The sequence below is a fragment of the Podarcis liolepis genome, assembly GCF_965112155.1.
Source record: "Podarcis liolepis genome assembly, chromosome: 2".
Lineage (NCBI taxonomy): Eukaryota > Metazoa > Chordata > Lepidosauria > Squamata > Lacertidae > Podarcis > Podarcis liolepis.
Window position 1 is genome coordinate 101457383 of NC_139555.1, and position 18297 is coordinate 101475679.

The window sequence follows — 18297 nt, forward strand, 5'->3', positions numbered from 1 at the left end:
TTTGCTTCCTGGTAAGTGTGTATAAGATTGGCAACTTAACCATGCAATTTGAGAGTGATTTATTTATTTATTTATTTATTTATTTATTTATTTATTTATTTATTTATATATTATTAATTATGTATCCACCCTTCCTCTCAAAGAAACCCAGAGCGTCAAACAGAAAAACAGAAAAACGGGAGAATTTAAAATCAAGTAACACTTTTAACTAGCTCAGAGACATGATTTTGGGAAGAGGTTTAGAATAATGGTACTAATTGTGGTGCTAAGATTGTTAAGTTGTCCCATGGAGAAGGAGCTAAATAAATTTCCAGCACAATCTTTGGTGTAGGACATTCACCAGTTTCAGCTTAAAAATTTGGTTTGGGGAGCTTACTCACGTGAGCCCTATGCAGCTATTGCAGTCAATGTGTGGAAGAAGAATTATAATCACACCATGTGTAGATTATACTGTCTGCATAGGGACTTAAATAAATAAACCCATGGGCATAGACTGGAACCTATATAATCCATACGTTGCAATGTACAGATTGAGTCATTTGTTGCTATGTGCATTGGGGCCTATTGTGCGCTTAACCTCCTTTGCCGATGTCTGGTATGCCAAGGAGGTGGAGCTCATGATTCTCCCATTCTCCACAACATTTCCAGAGGGTTGTGATCACTTCCACATGGTGGAATCAACCAATTGCATGAACAGTAAACCCATGGTGAGCTGACACACTCTTCAGCCTTCTCACTAAGACTCCTGAAAATCAAAAGTTTCTAAGCAGCCCAAAATCAAAGATTCAGCATGGGTTTGTACATCAGCCTTCCTTGCCCTCTCATGTGTTGAAGGCTATGGTAAATTTGAAATACATCAAAAGCGCTTGCCTTTACATATACGGACTCTTAGACACCTCACTACTGGTTACGTTTTAGTTCCTTTTCCCCCTACAGAGTATATCTGTGAGGGTTTTTAAAGATTTGAGAAATATTTAGATATGCCGATATCGTTTTAGCACATGCTTGCATAGCTTGGACTCTTACTCTGACGTTATTATTGCCCAGCAAAAGCTTGGTTTTCATTTCAGTACGAATGAAAACATGGCATGATGCAGACTGGTTGAAGGTTGTTCCTTTCATGGTTTCCTTTCTGTTGCCTGTTACAAAAGGACAACTTTCATTGACTTAAGTGGCAGTTTGACTGATTGGTGGATTGAAATGCTATAGCATTGGGCCTTATAATGGCATGTGCATCCTCGCTCCCATCACCTTTAGGTGTATGTGCATACACACACACACTGCACACATTAGGAGCAGCCCGTTTCCATGATTCCAATGACATGACATGTTTGTGACACAGGTCAGGTAAGTAAACAGCATACTTTTCTGAATTGCTTGCACAAGGACAGAGCAGTCTGATAGCCTTTCCTAGCTCAGTGAATGGCTGGCTGATCCAAGAGCGAGTCATAAGAATACTTCTCCTTTACATAATCTACTACTCTTCCCCAAAGCTGTGTCATTCCCATTCCAAGCATTCCATATGCTCTGTCTTTACCTACCTGGCCCCTTTCAGGATTCTGAATTTCCTGTTTCGCTCTTCAGTTCTTAAAGAATGGTCTCCTTTCCCCGCAATCCCTAGCTGGCAAAGTCAAGAAGTGTGGGCCATACAAATCTCAAGCCCGTGGAATCTCCCTGGTCAGCACCGGGAGCCTCCATAATGATTTCCAAATGGTCCCCCTCACCTCTTTTTGACTCATAATTCTGCGGTGCTCATCTGAGAATGTACCACATTCAAAATAAGACAATGGAAATTCCAGACTTAGCTACGGCTGCACCAGACTGCTACCCTGCTTTGGGATGGGCCAAGCATATCGCAGAATGTGGCCCCTTCCCTGATCCATCCCCCACTTTCAGCCTTGTATATCTAACACCATGTTGACCAAGACTTTGAGGCAAAGAGAGAGAGGAAAAGACAGAACATGTCAAGGCGCTTGTGCACACATTATGCGTTTCCTCTGAGTGGCTTAACTGCTAAGCTCCTTATATTAAAAGATCTAGTGATCTGGATACCCAGATTCTGCCAGAGTTATATTCCTAGCATAAAAAGGTAAAGGGACCCTTGACCATTAGGTCCAGTCATGACCGACTCTGGGGTTGCAGCGCTCATCTCGCTTCATTGGCCGAGGGAGCTGGCGTACAGCTTCGGGGTCATGTGGCCAGCATGACTAAGCTGCTTCTGGGGAACCAGAGCAGCGCACGGAAATGCCGTTTACCTTCCCACTTGCACTTTGACGTGCTTTCAAACTGCTAGGTTGGCAGGAGCAGGGACCGAGCAACGGGAGCTCACCCCGTCGCGGGGATTCGAACCGCCAACCTTCTGATCGGCAAGTCCTAGCCTCTGTGGTTTAACCCACAGCGCCATCCGCATCCCTATTCCTAGCATAGCTGTTTATAAAACTGACCAGCTGTTAAGAGCAATCATGTGTTCCTTTGTAGAATATCTCTTCCCTGGAGACATTCCTTCTCATTTGCAGGCTTTGCTTCACATCCACATCATACATTTAAAGTACACAGCTTCCCCTGTAGAATCCTGAGAACTGCAGTTTCTTAAGGGTGCTGTGAACTGTAGCTCCGTGAGGGATAAACTATAGTACTCCGGATTTCACAGGGGAAGCTGTGTGTGCTAAATGTGCTTTAAAATCTGGGGGAAAAACGTGGAAGTAGAATTGGCTTTTCCCTGCATTTCTCCTCTGCTGGAGTAGCAAATAGGGCAACGAAAATGAGTCTCCTTTCCAGAAACCTGTCCCTAAAGAAAACATCACATGCTCCGTCTTAGCAAATGGATGCAGTGGCTGAAGGCATTCCTATTTCTTCTGATAATTCTGCTTCTTCACAAAGTGATTGAAACAGACACATATGCCAACAAAGACAAACACAGCAGAGTATTCTGAGGGTAGAAAACTGCAGACCTTTTAAGTCCTGGTCGAAAGAAAATGACTGGTAGGTAACATGTACGGCTATAGGTAGCTCCAGATAGCTGAAAAAACTACCACTAGAGGTTGCTAAAGGTAATCCATAATCTCGTAAATAATAATAATAAATCACCATGTTCATACAGTCCTGTATGAGCTGAAACGCAGTTACCCTTGGGTTTATATACCACTTAATTGACAGAGACCTCTAAGTGGTTTACATAAATCAAAGGAGGGGATGAACTAAACAAAAATATTGGGGTGAGTGCATCTTGCAAATGCATAATATGTGCACAGGCCTTTAGCCCGAACCCATGCATCGCAGCTGCTTCTCTCCGCCCCCCCCCCCCTGCTCACCAAAACACCAGTGAGCTCAGGCTGTGAAAGGTCATGCTTTATTAATGCCTGCATATTTGCATCACTTTTTTTTTCTTGCATCAGAACACCGAGCTCCTTGTTAAAATGCATCAGTGGGCAATAAAAAAATATACGCAGGTAGAGATATAAGCATCAGAAGTGAGTCCTTTTTATGCACACATGATGATGACTGCCAGGTATCACACAGGGAAAACAGAACAAATCGTTCAGTTCCCATGTAAATCAAGTATTGCATTTTAAAGGGTTTCGTTTCTCTATTTTTCTTCAACCACAGAAAGGTAAGTACTATTGTGAGAGAAACGCTTTTATTCTTGTGCATTTAGCTTGCATATCCTTTTTGTTTACTTTTCCTTGTTCACAGTAGCATATAGTTCTTGGCTACATGAAAGGCTTGAAAGAAAGTACACATTAGAGGCACTTTTCATTAGTGTAAAATTTTTGTTAGTGCTTTCATAGATGACATAAATTGCCTAAAGATGGCAGAGCTGTATTGTGTTACTGACCAGGAAAAAACAACAACACTCCGTTCTTACGATGAAGCTGTCTGTAAAACAGAAACTCAAGAACAACATATTTTACAGTTGGGAAACTTGGGAATAATACTGAATTCATTTGGTTCCCACCTAATTTGTCTTAGCAAATGTAAACTTTATGCAACGCTCAACTTCCCGTATGATAGCTGGCTTCCAACTTTGAATGAAACAGATAGCTTTTATTTAAGTATATAAAATTTAAAAGTGGAGTGTATTTTTGCGGGCATTTTAAATGCAGAAAACAATAGATCCTGCTATTCATCAGTTTTATAAAGTCCAACAATCCCATTTTTGTGTGAGAGACTGGTACTTTTGTTATTGCTTTTTGTTTCTACCAATAAATCAATAAAAACCAGCACTTTAATCCTATGCATGTTTATTCGGAAGTAAGAGCCACTGTTTTCATTGGAGCTTACTCCCAGGAAAGTATGCATAGGATTTCAGTGTTAGTAAGCTAGAAGGTTCATGCTATATATGCTTTCAGTAAAAGGAAAACAAAAATCTACCCAAAGCCTTTGTTCATTACTCCTAAAATGATGCACAACACCCTTTGGCAATATATAAAGTTTCATGAAACGGACACTTGTCTGGGGATATCAATTTTTATCTGTTCTGTTTTATTACTGGCACGCTAGCCAAAATGCACACACAGACACACACACTTTCATTTTTAAACCTTCTTTTAAACATGAAAGATTGTTCAGTAATTGTTTCACATATCACCTGTGCTTTTCCTTTCCTTTCCGTTATTTCGTTTTGTTTGATTTGTGGTATCTGTTCTATTTTACGATGTTGGTCGCATCACGTGCAAAAGATTTGGCTGTTCTTTTTGAGAATTCGTGTGATCCTTTGTTTCACCCTTTATATATTTTGTATATATATTTATATGGCTAGGTTTTTGAGCTTCATTTTTTAAAAAAAAACAGCTGTTAAGTGTTGTTGTATATTCGTGTTGTTTTAAAGTTTCTTTATTTGTCTTTGATTTTCTTATTACTCTTATTATTATTTTTGGTTTCATTCTTTGCTTGAACCCAAGTACTCTAGCTGCTAGGTTAGAACTCCTGTCTGCTTTCCTGAGCCTTGTTGCTAGCCTTTATGTTATTCTGGTTTGTTCCTTCTTACCCTGCTAACTTCTAGCTGGACTTAAGGGTAAGTGCTTCCCTGTAGCTAGCACAGATCAGATAATCAGAGTCGATTATCTGACATATGCAATGTGCTTCCCCACCCCACCCCTCCTCTTAAATCTTTCTCATGTTTAGATTTTGTAGTATAAATTTTCCATATTATTTTCCTGAATTTAGGTTTGAAATGTAAGTTTTCCATACTGAAATTAGGATGCATGTGATGTTTGCATAATTGCCTTCTCTCCCTGGCTTTCATATTGGCATCAACTGATCCTCTTAGTAAAAGCCAACCATTGACATTTTCTTTTCCTTTTTATTTTTCTTCTTCTTCATCATCCCAAGGTTGTAAATATGAATTAACATCACAATGAGACTGTAACTATTACCTTTCTTTTGTTTCATGGAACTGACATCTAGTTTTGACTGCTTTGATGCCTGACAACAGATCATTCTGCACTTTGCCAACCTACCGTTCTTTTTTTGTTTTGTTTTCCCCGTTCCAATGATTAGCTTGGTGTAGTTCACCAGCAGAATGGTGTTAACCCTGGACACTTCCAAGAATAGAAAGGTAGGGCAGTGAGGGAAGGTGCTGTATGTTAAAGTGGTGGGGAATTAACAAGAGCAATAATAGTTCCCTGAGGGCGCAAGTATGACTGCTTATTGAGTAGCAGTTTCCAGTGGTCTAGAAACCAAAAACATGTATCTTATGTGGTGATCATTTTGGTAGACTTTTGCTTTTTCGTTTTTCAACATATCCATATGTATAACCACATAAGAGAGGGAGAGAATAGCTTAGAAGCGATAGGGTTTCTTCCTTTATCCCATCCTCACCTTTCCCCCTCTTCCACCACCGCCACTAAAAATTAAAAATTAAAAATAAATCCATTAAAATGAATGTTTTAGCATGCGATCTCATATATAACTCTGCTTTAGCAAAACAACAGTCTTTTTTAAAAGAAAGAAAATGTAAGGGATCTTTAGCTGCTAAATCATCTTTTTGTTTCCTTTCCCCTAATCCTAGGTTTTTTAAAAGAAAGACAAGCTGAATCCATCCTAATAAAAACAAGTTCCCCTTCCCCTCCATGTTAACTTTTAAACAATATGCTGTACTAATTTTTTATTTATGTTCAAAAAGCTGTTCCTCATACAAATGGTGAGTGCACCTTTACTTAAGAGAGAATTGGAGCTTTTACTGGTCACGAGAGCTGGCAAATATGTACCTGGAGTATTCTGAATGCAATAATGAAATGGAGCAGGTGGCAATACTCCTTTTCCCCTTTTCTTTTCTTTTTTCCATGAGCATACCCTGGATACCAGGCAGAATTTCTTCACCACTTCTAGCAAATACTTTTGTTTTCTTTTATTTAAATTCTTTTACTCAATTTTTATTTTCATTTTTATTTTGAGTTCTTTCTAAGTTGGTGGGGGAGGTCTAAAGAGGATCAGATTTGCTATAGAACAGAGTTGGGGGTAGAAAATCTGGATTTTGCTTCTTCAAAAAAAAGAAAAGAAAGACTGAATGAATTCTGGTCTGACAGTATGTATCTTGCTTTAGAATGCATTGCTATACTCTTAGTTGTTTTATTTTCAGCAATGTGTGTGCTTTTAGTTGCTTTAGTCTCTATTTATCTCTCATGAGAACACTGCTTATGTTTTCTTGTATTGTCAACTTGCAGATGCTACATTACAGGAATGCAGTATTATAAGACAAATTCAGTTTTCACATTTTTTTTTGCATGAACTTCAGATATACTGTAAATCACTGTCTGGACCTTTTAACAGCAATGCAATGCCAAAAAAAAAATCCCCTCTAATTACTCCATTCAAAACAATTCAAAATGCAGTGACTGGCACGCTCCTTTGTTTTCGGAAATCTGTTTATTGAATGGACCACTTAGTTTATTCAGAGCACCACTAAAACATTACCTATAAAACACTTTTCTGATTGCAATAACATAATTTAGTGATTTACAGTCAAATGCATTACTGGAGAGAAACCATTGAAACAAATTTAAAGGAATATGCTTGTTTATGCCATAGGGAGTCAAACACTATAAAGCATGGTCAGTTTTGTTTTGTTTTGTTTTTAAAGCAACTGAAATAATGCCAAAGAAGGGATCAGTATTGTATGAAACTTTACTCAAGTGAGAAGTCCTATAAGAACAATCACGTTGGCTTCAAACCAGGGGCAAAATTATGGCACACCCTAAAACAGCAAGGGAGATAGCAACCTCGCAATTTGGCGTACCAAATTAGATTTGGTACACCAAATGCCAAGATAAGCAGTGAGGCAGTGTTTAGAACCGAATTATATGCTGCTCAGGGTTTTCTCTCTTTCTCTGCCTGTCCCCCCCCCCTCTCTCTCTCTCTCTCTCTCTCTCTCTCTCTCAATTCTGAAGTGTGCTTGTTCTCTTTCGACACTTTACTTGCAGTGTTTTGTTACTAAGTAGTTACTTTCTGTGTATCCATTCAGCGTAGACCTATGAGACTATGAAGGAGCATAGTAGTTCTTCAAAGCATGCAATTGCCTGTGTGTGCAAGAGGCTGGGAGTTGCCTGAAGTCCCTTTTGCCCTCTTATCCACTGTTGTGCAGAGCTAAAGAAGAGTTAAGAATGGGGGGGGGGGAGAGAAAGAGAGAGAGAAAGAATGTATGCTTCCCTGACTATGCCAATAAAGAATCTTCTAGAAATATCTGTAAATGAATAGCTGCCATCAATCATTGTCATTCCTTTATTTCATGTCTACTGATGAGGTTGACTAGTGTCATTGTTTGTTACTGTCCAAACCATAACTTCATTCTTGTAACGTCAAGCAGATATGACAAGCACACATTTTCCAGATGAATAAAATACAAAGTCACCTTTTAATTTACAATTCAGCGGTTGCTGGTGGTTGCGTATATGTGTATATATATATATATATATATATTTAAATAAACAAATCTGTTCTAAAATAAAAATGTACTCAGATGCTCATTTGGCTTTTTGAGCTAAAACAAAGCTACTTATTTCCTGCGAAATAAACAAAACAGGTTTTTAGACCCTTGCAAACGAATGAATGCGCTGCAGCCTTTTATAACAGGAATCATTCATGGAGTTTTGCACCCATTTGTAAGGCTCCATCAGAATGTGTCTAAACTCTTGATGTAGCAACAAGAAGAAAAATAAATAGAAAGAGAAAGATGCTTGACGCTTCTGTCTACTTTGGTCAGAAGATAACACACCCAAAGTGGCCTTTCTACAGCCAACCTTATAGCACCAGGAGGGGGAAAGGCAGGATTTTTCAAAGCTGTATTTTCCTGATGGCAACATGCCTTTTCAGAAGTGAGGCATATATACAAAACATTATTAATGACAGTAGAGGTTTACAACGTCTGCTGATTTAACCCGCAAATTGCCGTGCTTGTATAGGAACATACCTTAAATCAAGTCAGGCCACTGTTCCATGTACCATAGCACTGTCAACACTGATTTGCAGGTATCTGGCAGGGGTCTTTCCTAGTCTTACCTGTCAATGCTATAAATAGAACCTGGAATCTTCTCTACCGTAGAGATTGCGTGCTGATCTGAAGGAGAGCTTTCCCTTTCAACAGCAGCCCCATCTGCCTATAACAAAAATCCAGTCCACATGGTCCCTTGTCCAATGGGACAACTTTTTAAGGGGCACAGCAAGGCTGCAGCAGGAAGGGAGCAGCTGAAAAGCCCCCACTGATTCACAACCAATATCTCCCCCCCCCAAAAAAAACACACATTTTAATGCATGGTAGTGGGAGGAGAAAGAAACCTCTCCAGAGAAGCATTCTATTATGAAAGGCTTCCATCCAAAACTTGCAAATAATTTAGTATTGTTTGTGATACCAAACTCCTATTACGGAATCTCCCCAAACCTCCCCAGAACAAAACATTTCCTTGGCCTTCAGCACCGTGTTGAATGCGTTGGAGTCTTTCTGCTAAAAATGTAGCACACAGGCTCCTGTTGGCAAGAAGAGGGAGAGGTAATTCTTGGCAAGTCCATCTTCTCCTACATCAGGCATGGCCAAACTTGGCCCTCCAGAAGCTTTGGTACTACAACTCCCATCATCCCTAGCTAACAGGACCAGTGGTTAGGGATGATGGGAATTGTAGTCCCAAAACATCTGGAGGGCCAAGTTTGGCCATGCCTGCCCTACATCCTCCCTACCACACTTTCCCGAAGAGTCCCCCAACTCTGCAGAGCAGTTTCACAGGGAAGGGGGAATCCATTAACATGGCCTTCGCCTCCCATGAGCGGAGGTCCAAGCCAAAGAATCCTAAATGTGCCAAATCCTTTAACATAAAGACTTCCAAAAGTACATTGGTGTGGAAATTTACATTGTCATTGCTGTTGTTGACAAGAAGATCGGGGTTTTAGAACAACCAAAATAGTTTATTGCTAACCAGTGATTCATTTAAGATCTCTAACAACCATCTGTAATATTCAAGGAATGGCATAAAACCCACCTAATCCTGATAATTGGTTAAAATCTTTTTTCAAACTGTAAAGAATATTTATATTTCAATATAGCTGGCAGGGATTGCATTGAAACCATTAGACCCATATGTAATTTAAAGTGGAGCAGGAGGGAAGGTAACAAAGGACAGTAGGTTTAGATATCATGCTTTGCTTTTCCTAGAAAGAGAAATGTTTTAGTGCAAGTCTATATTTCTGCCCCAGCCAAATCAACACTTGCTAAAAATGGAAGCCAATCAAAAACCCTAAAACAGCTTGCTGGTGCATTTATTTTATCATTTTGATGAAGGGGGAAAAAACAGCATTGCCAACGTAGGATGTTAATTAATATTTTATCCTCCAACATAGATTCTAGGTATTCCAAAGAGCTACAATGCAATTAGAAAGCATAACATTTAAAGTTGTGTCTGGGTGCCTAATCTGCAGCATAGTCTCTTTCCAAACCCATCTCCAACTTGAGCCATGTTTTATTTTTATGTATCCAGATCTAAGAGGGCAATTTTGAACATCTTCCGTTCTTCAGTCTTAACCTGTGGCTAATGATCAGTGAACACTATTTGAACGTATAAATTCAAATTGCTCTGTAAGGCCTGTGCCATTGTCCATTTCAGTATCTGGATCTCCAGCAGATTGTATTCTGTCTGAGGACCCCACGTAGAGAACTTTGCAACTGCTTTGCTCCCCTTCACAGGAGTAGCTAAACAAGCCAGGGCACAGCTCTTTACCATAGCTCCCCTTCGTATGCAAACCCAGAAACCATGGTCGTTGGCCTCCTGACAGGCCAGAATATGAAGGCATGCTTAGGTTTGCACCTAACAGAAGGCTATGTTTAAGTGCTCGTCCGGTTGCTCACACAAAGAGAGGAATGAAGTGGCTGCAAAGGAGCTCAGTACACCCACCTCTGTGTAGCTCTTGCTCATTCTGGCTTTGCAACATGACTGCAAACCTCACCAGCACCTCTTTTCACAGCAGTGGCTTTCACAGAACTGACTTCACATGACGAACTTTACACAGAGGTGCAAGCCAATTGGGAGCCTGGGGCGGCGCGCGTGCCCTGCGCCCAGGGGTGGGGCCAGCCACCCACAGGGCGGGGCCAGCCGGGGCAGGACGCTCCGCAGGGCCTCTTGCCAACCTCCTCTCACTCAGTCTGCCTTGCAGCTGAGGGGGAGGCGGCGGGCAGACTGTTTGGGGCAGCGCGGAGCCTGCGCACATAAACCACCGCATCTCTCCTGGGAAAGACATGTGGCTTGGGCGCGCTGCAGGCCCCGTGGTGAATGCCACCTGGCATTTTGTCACCCCCCTCAGTGGCAACACCCGGGGTGGACCGCCCCCACCACATATCTCCTTCTTCCGTCTCTGCCTCTGTGGGAACAATAGCTTCTGCATGGATGCTGTATGTACATGGCCGCTGGGATGCGCATGATTGCAGCAGCTCGAAAACGTGGTACCCATGACCAGCGGTTGTGTGCAGCCCCCATGTGGTTCCCCTAACTGCACCTCCGCATGAGCCTAACCCAGGTACCAGCACAATGAGGGCTGGGTACGTTCACACGTTAGTGTGGGAGCTTGATGCGGAGGCTTCTAAAGCTTGGGAGCTAGGTAGAAGATTGCTTGGCAAGTTGTTAAACCTCTAATAAATTCCATACCACCATTACCCCATGGAGTGTACACAGGCAGTATTCTTAAAACTGTTAACCCCATCCCATCGTGAAATTGTCACCTCATGGTAATCATCACATCAGGCTAGATATTGACATAGAATGGGTCCAACACATGTTGGAAGGACACCACTGCCCCGGGGTGAGCAGTAAGCTTCTGGGAAGTGATTCCAGGATTCGACATTATGCAGCCAAGCTGGTGGGGAGGGCAGCGCAGTGAGCATGATAGAAGCAGGTCTGGTTTAGGCCAACAGCACCTGGCTAGAGAAAGGCTGTCCCTGGAATGCATTGCTCAGTACTGAAGGTGGGGGCAGCATTTATCAGTACTCTCAGTGGAGGGAAGAGCACTCCTACTTAAACAGAAAAATGATGGTGTCTGGGAAAATGAGAAGTTTTCAATGTACAGGGAGATATTTTTTAATATGGGGCAGCCAGCAGTCATCCTGTTCTTCCCAGTTACAGGCTGATGAGGTGCACTGCAGAAGGTTTTGCCACATGCTCCCTAGTTTGTCTACTACAAAAGACCATGGACCACAATCCTGGCCCAAATTGAGTCAGGTCTAGAGTTGAGGCAATATAGGACAGGATGCTACCATCTCAGGGCACAAAAGCAAGACCAAGACACCTAGTAGGAAGCTCAGGGAAGCAGGGAATTGATGGAGGCAGGCAGACACTCTCAAAAGCTGATACGTCAGTCTGGTTGCCTGCAGCCTATCTGCTGTTCTTACGGGAAGCTGGGTCAGTGATGACTCAGCAGTGAACTTTGTCCCAGCTGATTCTTATTCCTGGTGTTAGCAGGTAGGATGCAGGGGAAGTCATTGACAGGCACAGCCATGCACAGGTGCAATTCTTTATCTTTGCAAAAGCACCCATGTGCATGACATGTATCCTGAAGACCAGTTTCTACTGCAAAAAGAGAGAGAGAGAGAGAAGTAAACATTTTCCCACCTATACTGAGAGCCATGTCTAGTGATAAAGACTCTGGTGTAAGCTTCTGTTTTTTTAATTAAAAAAAAATCATGTAGGTTAGTTCATTTAATTTTTAATAACTATTAAAAGAGGCTGAGCATGACACTGGATTCCTGTGAGGTCAGAATTCTACCCGCTTAGAGGATGAGGGGCGCTTTCAACTCGTAGCCAGTTTACTCTGGCTCGCTTATTAAAGCATCGGGATTGACAAGGCACCATGGCTCATAATTGGAAAAGTCATGAAATATCTGAGCAGAACTGGCAAATGAAGGCCTCCAGCCAATTTGTCAGCTTGCAGTCTACTCGGGGAAATTTGAACACTACAGCCTTGACTATTTAAAATAATTTTAAAAAGCTTCATCCAGCCTGTTAAAACTGTGAAGCTTTTCATTTATTATGTGTTTATTATTCTGGCTGCTGTAAAACTTGAAAATGGCAGGGGTGGGGAAGCCTTTTGCTGGTGTATTTGTATTCATCAAATTGATCTTGGCCCAGAGGGGATGGGCATCGTCTGTCAAAAGAGATAGACAGCATCTGATTGGTTGCTCATAGTGTGCTGCAGTTTGAAACCCAAGGTTACACTGGACTGTGCTGAAGGTCTTAAGCCTGAAGGGAAAGTAAACTTACAGCCTGGTCCATTGTAACTTAACAATGCACAATCATCAGTACTGATGATGGGATGACATTCTCTGCTGTAGCCTGCAGCTGCCTTACTCTGCCTAATGGTAGAGCCGGCACTATGGCTTACAGCCAAGGTGTTTGACTTAATTCACACATTCCTTGCCACTGAACTGAGAAACATACAGGGCTAATTATGTAGCATCAGCCAACCAGATAAAACTATATTTAACACTGCTCTGTAGATGTGCAGCTAGAAATTAATTTGATAAAAGATAAATTAGAAGATCAACCAGTTATTGAATAAAATATGTTCATACTGAACAAAAAACATAAAACCATACTCTGGAATAACGTATCCTATCCTTTCAGTGGGTTGCAGGTATGCCCCTCAAAATTCAATGAGGCTTTATTCCAAGTCAGCATGTATAGGGAAAGGTTAGGCTGCCATTCTTAGTTCGACGTACAGAATCAAAGAAACACATACATTATTTGCTGAACTAACACCTTGTTGCAGTTAATGGAGATGCTGCAGGTTTTATAGTTTGCTTGTGTAGCCTTTTAGAAAACCAAAATCTTCTATGTAGATAATATTCTATAAAAGGTTCGTCCCCTCCTTTCTCTTGTTTTCTTTTTTATTAAAAAAGGCTGCACTAATTCCTTAATATAGGAGCCAGGCGTTCTCAAAGCAATTTGTGCAGTGCTCCCCACTTCAGAAACCTTTCGCAGAAATCTCCTTTGTTTCTATATAAGCACAGCTCCACTCGCTGTTTTTGAAACACAGGCCTTTAAAAAGAGAAAAGAAAAATCTTGTTGTGCTTTTGAAGTGAGAATCATCCCAAAGAAACTCTAGGTCTTCATTTTAAGTGTGCTATTGTGCCCTTCAGCTTTGCTAATTCTCTTAAGACCTTAGTAGGAAGCTGTAAACAAGGTAGGGATTTAAATCCCGATTTCCTGCTTTATTTGTTGAGGATTTGTGCAAGGCCTCACTTAGCAGAAAACTGAGTCAATGGAGAAAAAGAATTTAAGGGAAAGGGGTTATTCTAATTCTGTTGCTCCTGAACAAAACACATCTGCGTTAGGACTGGAAACAGTGTCTTTTGTAGACATGCCCCTGTCTACAAAATACTTCCTGCTATCTAGGTATGATATTAATTAATTAATTAATTAATTAATTAATTAATGTGGGTAATAGGTGTAGTCTCTGTAAACTTGTACCAGAAGACATCAGCTTAAAATGAAACGAACAAAGTGGGTATTTTATCAGAGTTAAACATGTATTATTTATATAATGTTAGCCGCTCTGAGCCCAGCTATGACCAGGGAGGGCGGGGTACAAATAAAAAAATATTATTATTATTAATAGGCTAGGGCAGCATCTTGCATTTCTCCTGTCCCCCACAAAGTAGAATAGAGGTTGAACCCTGATACAATGCTTAGGTTGCAATCCTATGTGCACTTACCTGACGGTTAGTCCCACTAAAATCTGTAAAACATACTTCTGGGTTGAAATGTATATAGGATTGCACAGTAATTATCTGAATCAATTTTTAATAGGGTCCAAAAAATAATAATCAGACTGCTCTGTCACTGAAATAGAAATTGCACCTCCACTTAACTTGTCTATGATGTTTAGAGGAGCATCTTTTATGTTGTTTCTTCCAGAAAAGATTTTAAATCTGCTGTAAAAAAAAAAATAGCAAAAAACCCACACCCTATTTCTGCAGGTTGAGTAAAAAAAAAAAAAAAAAACCATGATGGATAAGATTTTAGTCCCAAAAAGTCTAAAAGGGCTTATGCTTAGCCAAATATATTAAAATTAAGAAAACATAATGAACCACATTTCCTTAGAATGGCAGAATCTATTACAATTATTTAGAAATACATAAATAGGAACTGGCTGTTTGTTACCATCCTTCTAGTTTGCTTTCTGGGATGAGTTGTTTTGGAGGTTTGTTTGCTTTCATGAGGGAAAAGTTCTCTTGTTAAGTACAGAAGAAATGCGCTCAAGTGGGGTAGATGCTGATTCCAGTACCTTTGGCCTCAAGGCAATAAAGAAGTGTTGCAAGTTGACAATGGAAGCTGAAGACTATTTGATAGAGGCTTGTGAGCCTGGAATTCAGCCGAATGCTAGGGAGCGAAGTAGTTCTCGTGCTTCATTTAATAGCATTTGATGCATCTTATGCAATGCAACGTTTCTCTAAATTGTTTCTTTCTCTATATGTATAAATGAACAGATGCAGATAGAGCTCAAAAGCATGGCATGGATGAATTTATCTCTTCCAATCCCTGTAACTTTGACCACGCTGCACTCTTTGAGATGCTTCAGCGCCTCACTTTGGACCACAGACTTAATGATTCCTATTCTTGTCTGGCAAGTATATTCTTTGGTCTATATAATATCAATACTGGGCACCAAAGTCTGATTTGGGGAAAGTCTGTGCCGTGCCACTGCAATTAGTGGAAGCCGTGCCTGCTTACTCCAGGTCCGAAACTGGCCCCCAGACGTCTTATCTTTCGAAAACAACCTCTGTTGAACCTACTGTCTTTGCTAGCCATTCTGCACAGCATAGGGTTTCATGTTTCCTTTTTAATAAAATATTGACATGTAAATGCTAAGAAACAAGAAACAGAACTGACACTCATACTTTAGTATCCATCATTGCATCACGTCATATCCTAAGCAGCAAAGTCGGTGGAATTGAACCAGGAAATAAATTTGGCCATCACTAAAAGGTAAAGAGACCCCTGACCATTAGGTCCAGTCGTGACCGACTCTGGGGTTGCAGCGCTCATTTTGCTTTATTGGCCGAGAGAGCCGGCGTACAGCTTCCGGTCATGTGGCCAGTATGACTAAGCCGCTTCTGGCAAACCAGAGCAGTGCACGGAAACGCCATTTACCTTCCCACCGGAGCGGTACCTATTTATCTACTTGCACTTCGATGTGCTTTCGAACTGCTAGATGGGCAGGAGCAGGGACTGAGCAACGGGAGCTCACACCGTAGCGGGGATTCGAACCGCCGACCTTCTGATCAACAAGTCCTAGGCTCTGTGGTTTAACCCACAGCGCCACCTGCATCCCAAAGTTGGTGGAATTGAACCAGGAAATAAATTTGGCCATCACTAACATGTGTTAAATTCCTGTATAATTTTTAATGTACATTGCTATTTATTGAATGTTACTACACCCAAAGCTGTGTTTGATCCTGCAGTTGGGACTTTAGATTTTACTTGACTTTTGGTGTCGGGTCAGACACCTTTAGAATATTACACTTTTTTCTGTGGAATGCATATACTTTCACAGTTATATGTTATAGTTCGCTTGTTCCTATGATGGCAGGATTACAGTTCTGGCACACCTCCTTGATTGTACTGAACATAATTTATAAAAGTTATTTGCAGCCTTGGACTCACCCTGTGTAGCTATGTCTTGAAACCAATTAAATCCTCCAACATAGCTTTCCTCTGCTGAGAAATTCAAATTGTGACTAGACTTACCTACTAGTCTGTTGTTTCAACTACTAGACAGCTTTGGTCCAGTATACCTGAAGGAGCGTCTCCACCCCCATTGTTCTGCCCGGACACTGAGGTCCAGCTCCAAGGGCCTTCTGCTGGTGAAGTTACAGGGAACCAGGCAGAAGTGAAGTTACAGGGAACCAGGCAGAGGGCCTTCTCAGTAGTTGTGCCTGCCCTGTGGAACACCCTCCTGTCAGATGTCAAAGAGATGAATATACAACCTTCTGTAGACATCTGAAGGCAGCCCTTTTAATTTATGATGGTCTGTTGTGTTGCTGTTGTTTTTCCAGTCAGGTGTGCAGGGTATAAGAAATAAATACATAATTATAGGATCCTGGGAGATTTGGAATAACAGTTCAACGAAATTTGCATTGGTTTGGATGTTTTTTTTCTCATAATGGGGGCCTGAATGATTACCCTGTTGGAGTCATGAAAGGTTTTCCCTCTAGATCAGACTGAATTTGTTTTTACCTTTCATTGCTGCATGATATGTTCTGCAAACATTCTTGTGCTGTGCACATGATTATGTGGCCATGTTTATGGTATGCTTGGATCTGCATTGGACAGTTGAAGGGTGGGGGGAATGAACAGAGCTGTCCTCAGGCTTGGGAAGAACATAAAGGCAGACTTGCAGCTCTGTCCACAAAGGTTGCTAGTAAAGTAAAGTTGTCTGCACAAACCTACATCAATGAACTACGGTACGTCAGTGGCCAATAAGGAAAGAAACAGCTGTCTTTAAAAAGTTTTCTTCATTGATCACCTCAAGGTGATGTCTACTCACCATGAGTGACCAGGTGAACATCTTATTTATCAAATCTCAGCGAAGGCTTCTTTCTGACTACAGTTCCATTATTCTAAATAGTTGTTTGGCTCTGTGAACAATGTTTAAAGTGGGTGGGCATTGCTTACTTGAATTTATTTTCTGTGTTGTTGTTGTTTTAAATCAAAACCTTTGTTTTGAACTTGGCACTGGTGGTTTTGCTGGTATACTGAGGCTACAATTCTACTTGCCAGCAAACAAAAAGTAAGCGTAACAAGCTATCTCTATCTTACCAATTTTTACCAATATAAAAAACCAGATACCAACCAAGAGAATAGAATGGATCCTAGAGAGGGGGGGGGTTGCTGCTAGAGACAAGTGAATTCCCCTTTGCTGGCTCCTAAAATGAAAACTTACCGTATTTTTCACTCTATAAGATGCACTTTTACCCTCCTATAAAGTAAGGGGAAATGTGTGTGCGTCTTATGGAGCGAATGCAGGCGGGAGGCTCTGCTTAGCGCTCCCTTCAGAATTTTTTTCCCCCTCTTCCAAAAACTGGGTGCGTCTTATGGTCTGGTGAGTCTTATAGAGCAAAAATGCGGTATCCTTGTGTCTAATGTACTGGGTAGCTTTTCTTTGGGAGGCAGCAGATGCTGATTCATTCACCTGTAACATACATGCCTCAGAGAAACCACTATCTATAATGCTCATCTGCATTCCATGTCTTGGCTGCATATGAGCTTCCTTATAAAATATAGTTTTTCTATTTTACCATTAAAGTTAATGAGATGAAATAAAGCTGCCTTACATTCCTGTTTCAAACACAATATATGGAATAATATGGAATCTTAAACACAATATGTGAAGCCTTTGCAGCCCATTTATTTATACTTATGTGGATTTCTTAAAGGTGTGTGCATGTGTGGTGAGAGAGAGAGACTCTGTGTGTGTCAGTTCCATACTAACAATATCAAGCCAAGTTCTCTATTTGCTGGGCTTCACACAGCTTGACTCACTAAGATTTTTTTCAAGTTGCAAATAAGATGTAAATACCAACTGGTTCACAGGTGATCCTGCCATGACTGGAAGCCTGGTCCTGAAGATAACATGTAAAGAAAATTGGGTTCCCTCCAAGTGAGATCTGCTCAGAACGGACCCACTGAAAGTAATGAATCTATGCTAGTCATGCCTGTTAACTTCAGTGGGTCTACTCCGGGTAGGGCTAGCACTGGATGCAACTTATTGCTAATTTCCCTGCTCAGGAGAGAGCACATCTGCTCGCATGTAAGTGAAACTGTG

The 18297-nt window shown here is 41.1% G+C and overlaps 1 protein-coding gene across 9 annotated transcripts in view; it reads left to right on the forward strand.

Moving 5' to 3' along the window:
* Nucleotides 1–18297, forward strand: part of CADPS (calcium dependent secretion activator) — a 356444-nt gene that overhangs the window by 197845 nt on the left and 140302 nt on the right. For all 9 annotated transcript variants that reach the window (XM_083491182.1, XM_083491174.1, XM_083491178.1 and 6 more), the window contains exon 12: nucleotides 14960–15096. In XM_083491182.1, the coding sequence (XP_083347308.1) occupies nucleotides 14960–15096 (137 nt within the window). The remainder of the gene's footprint in view (nucleotides 1–14959; nucleotides 15097–18297) is intronic.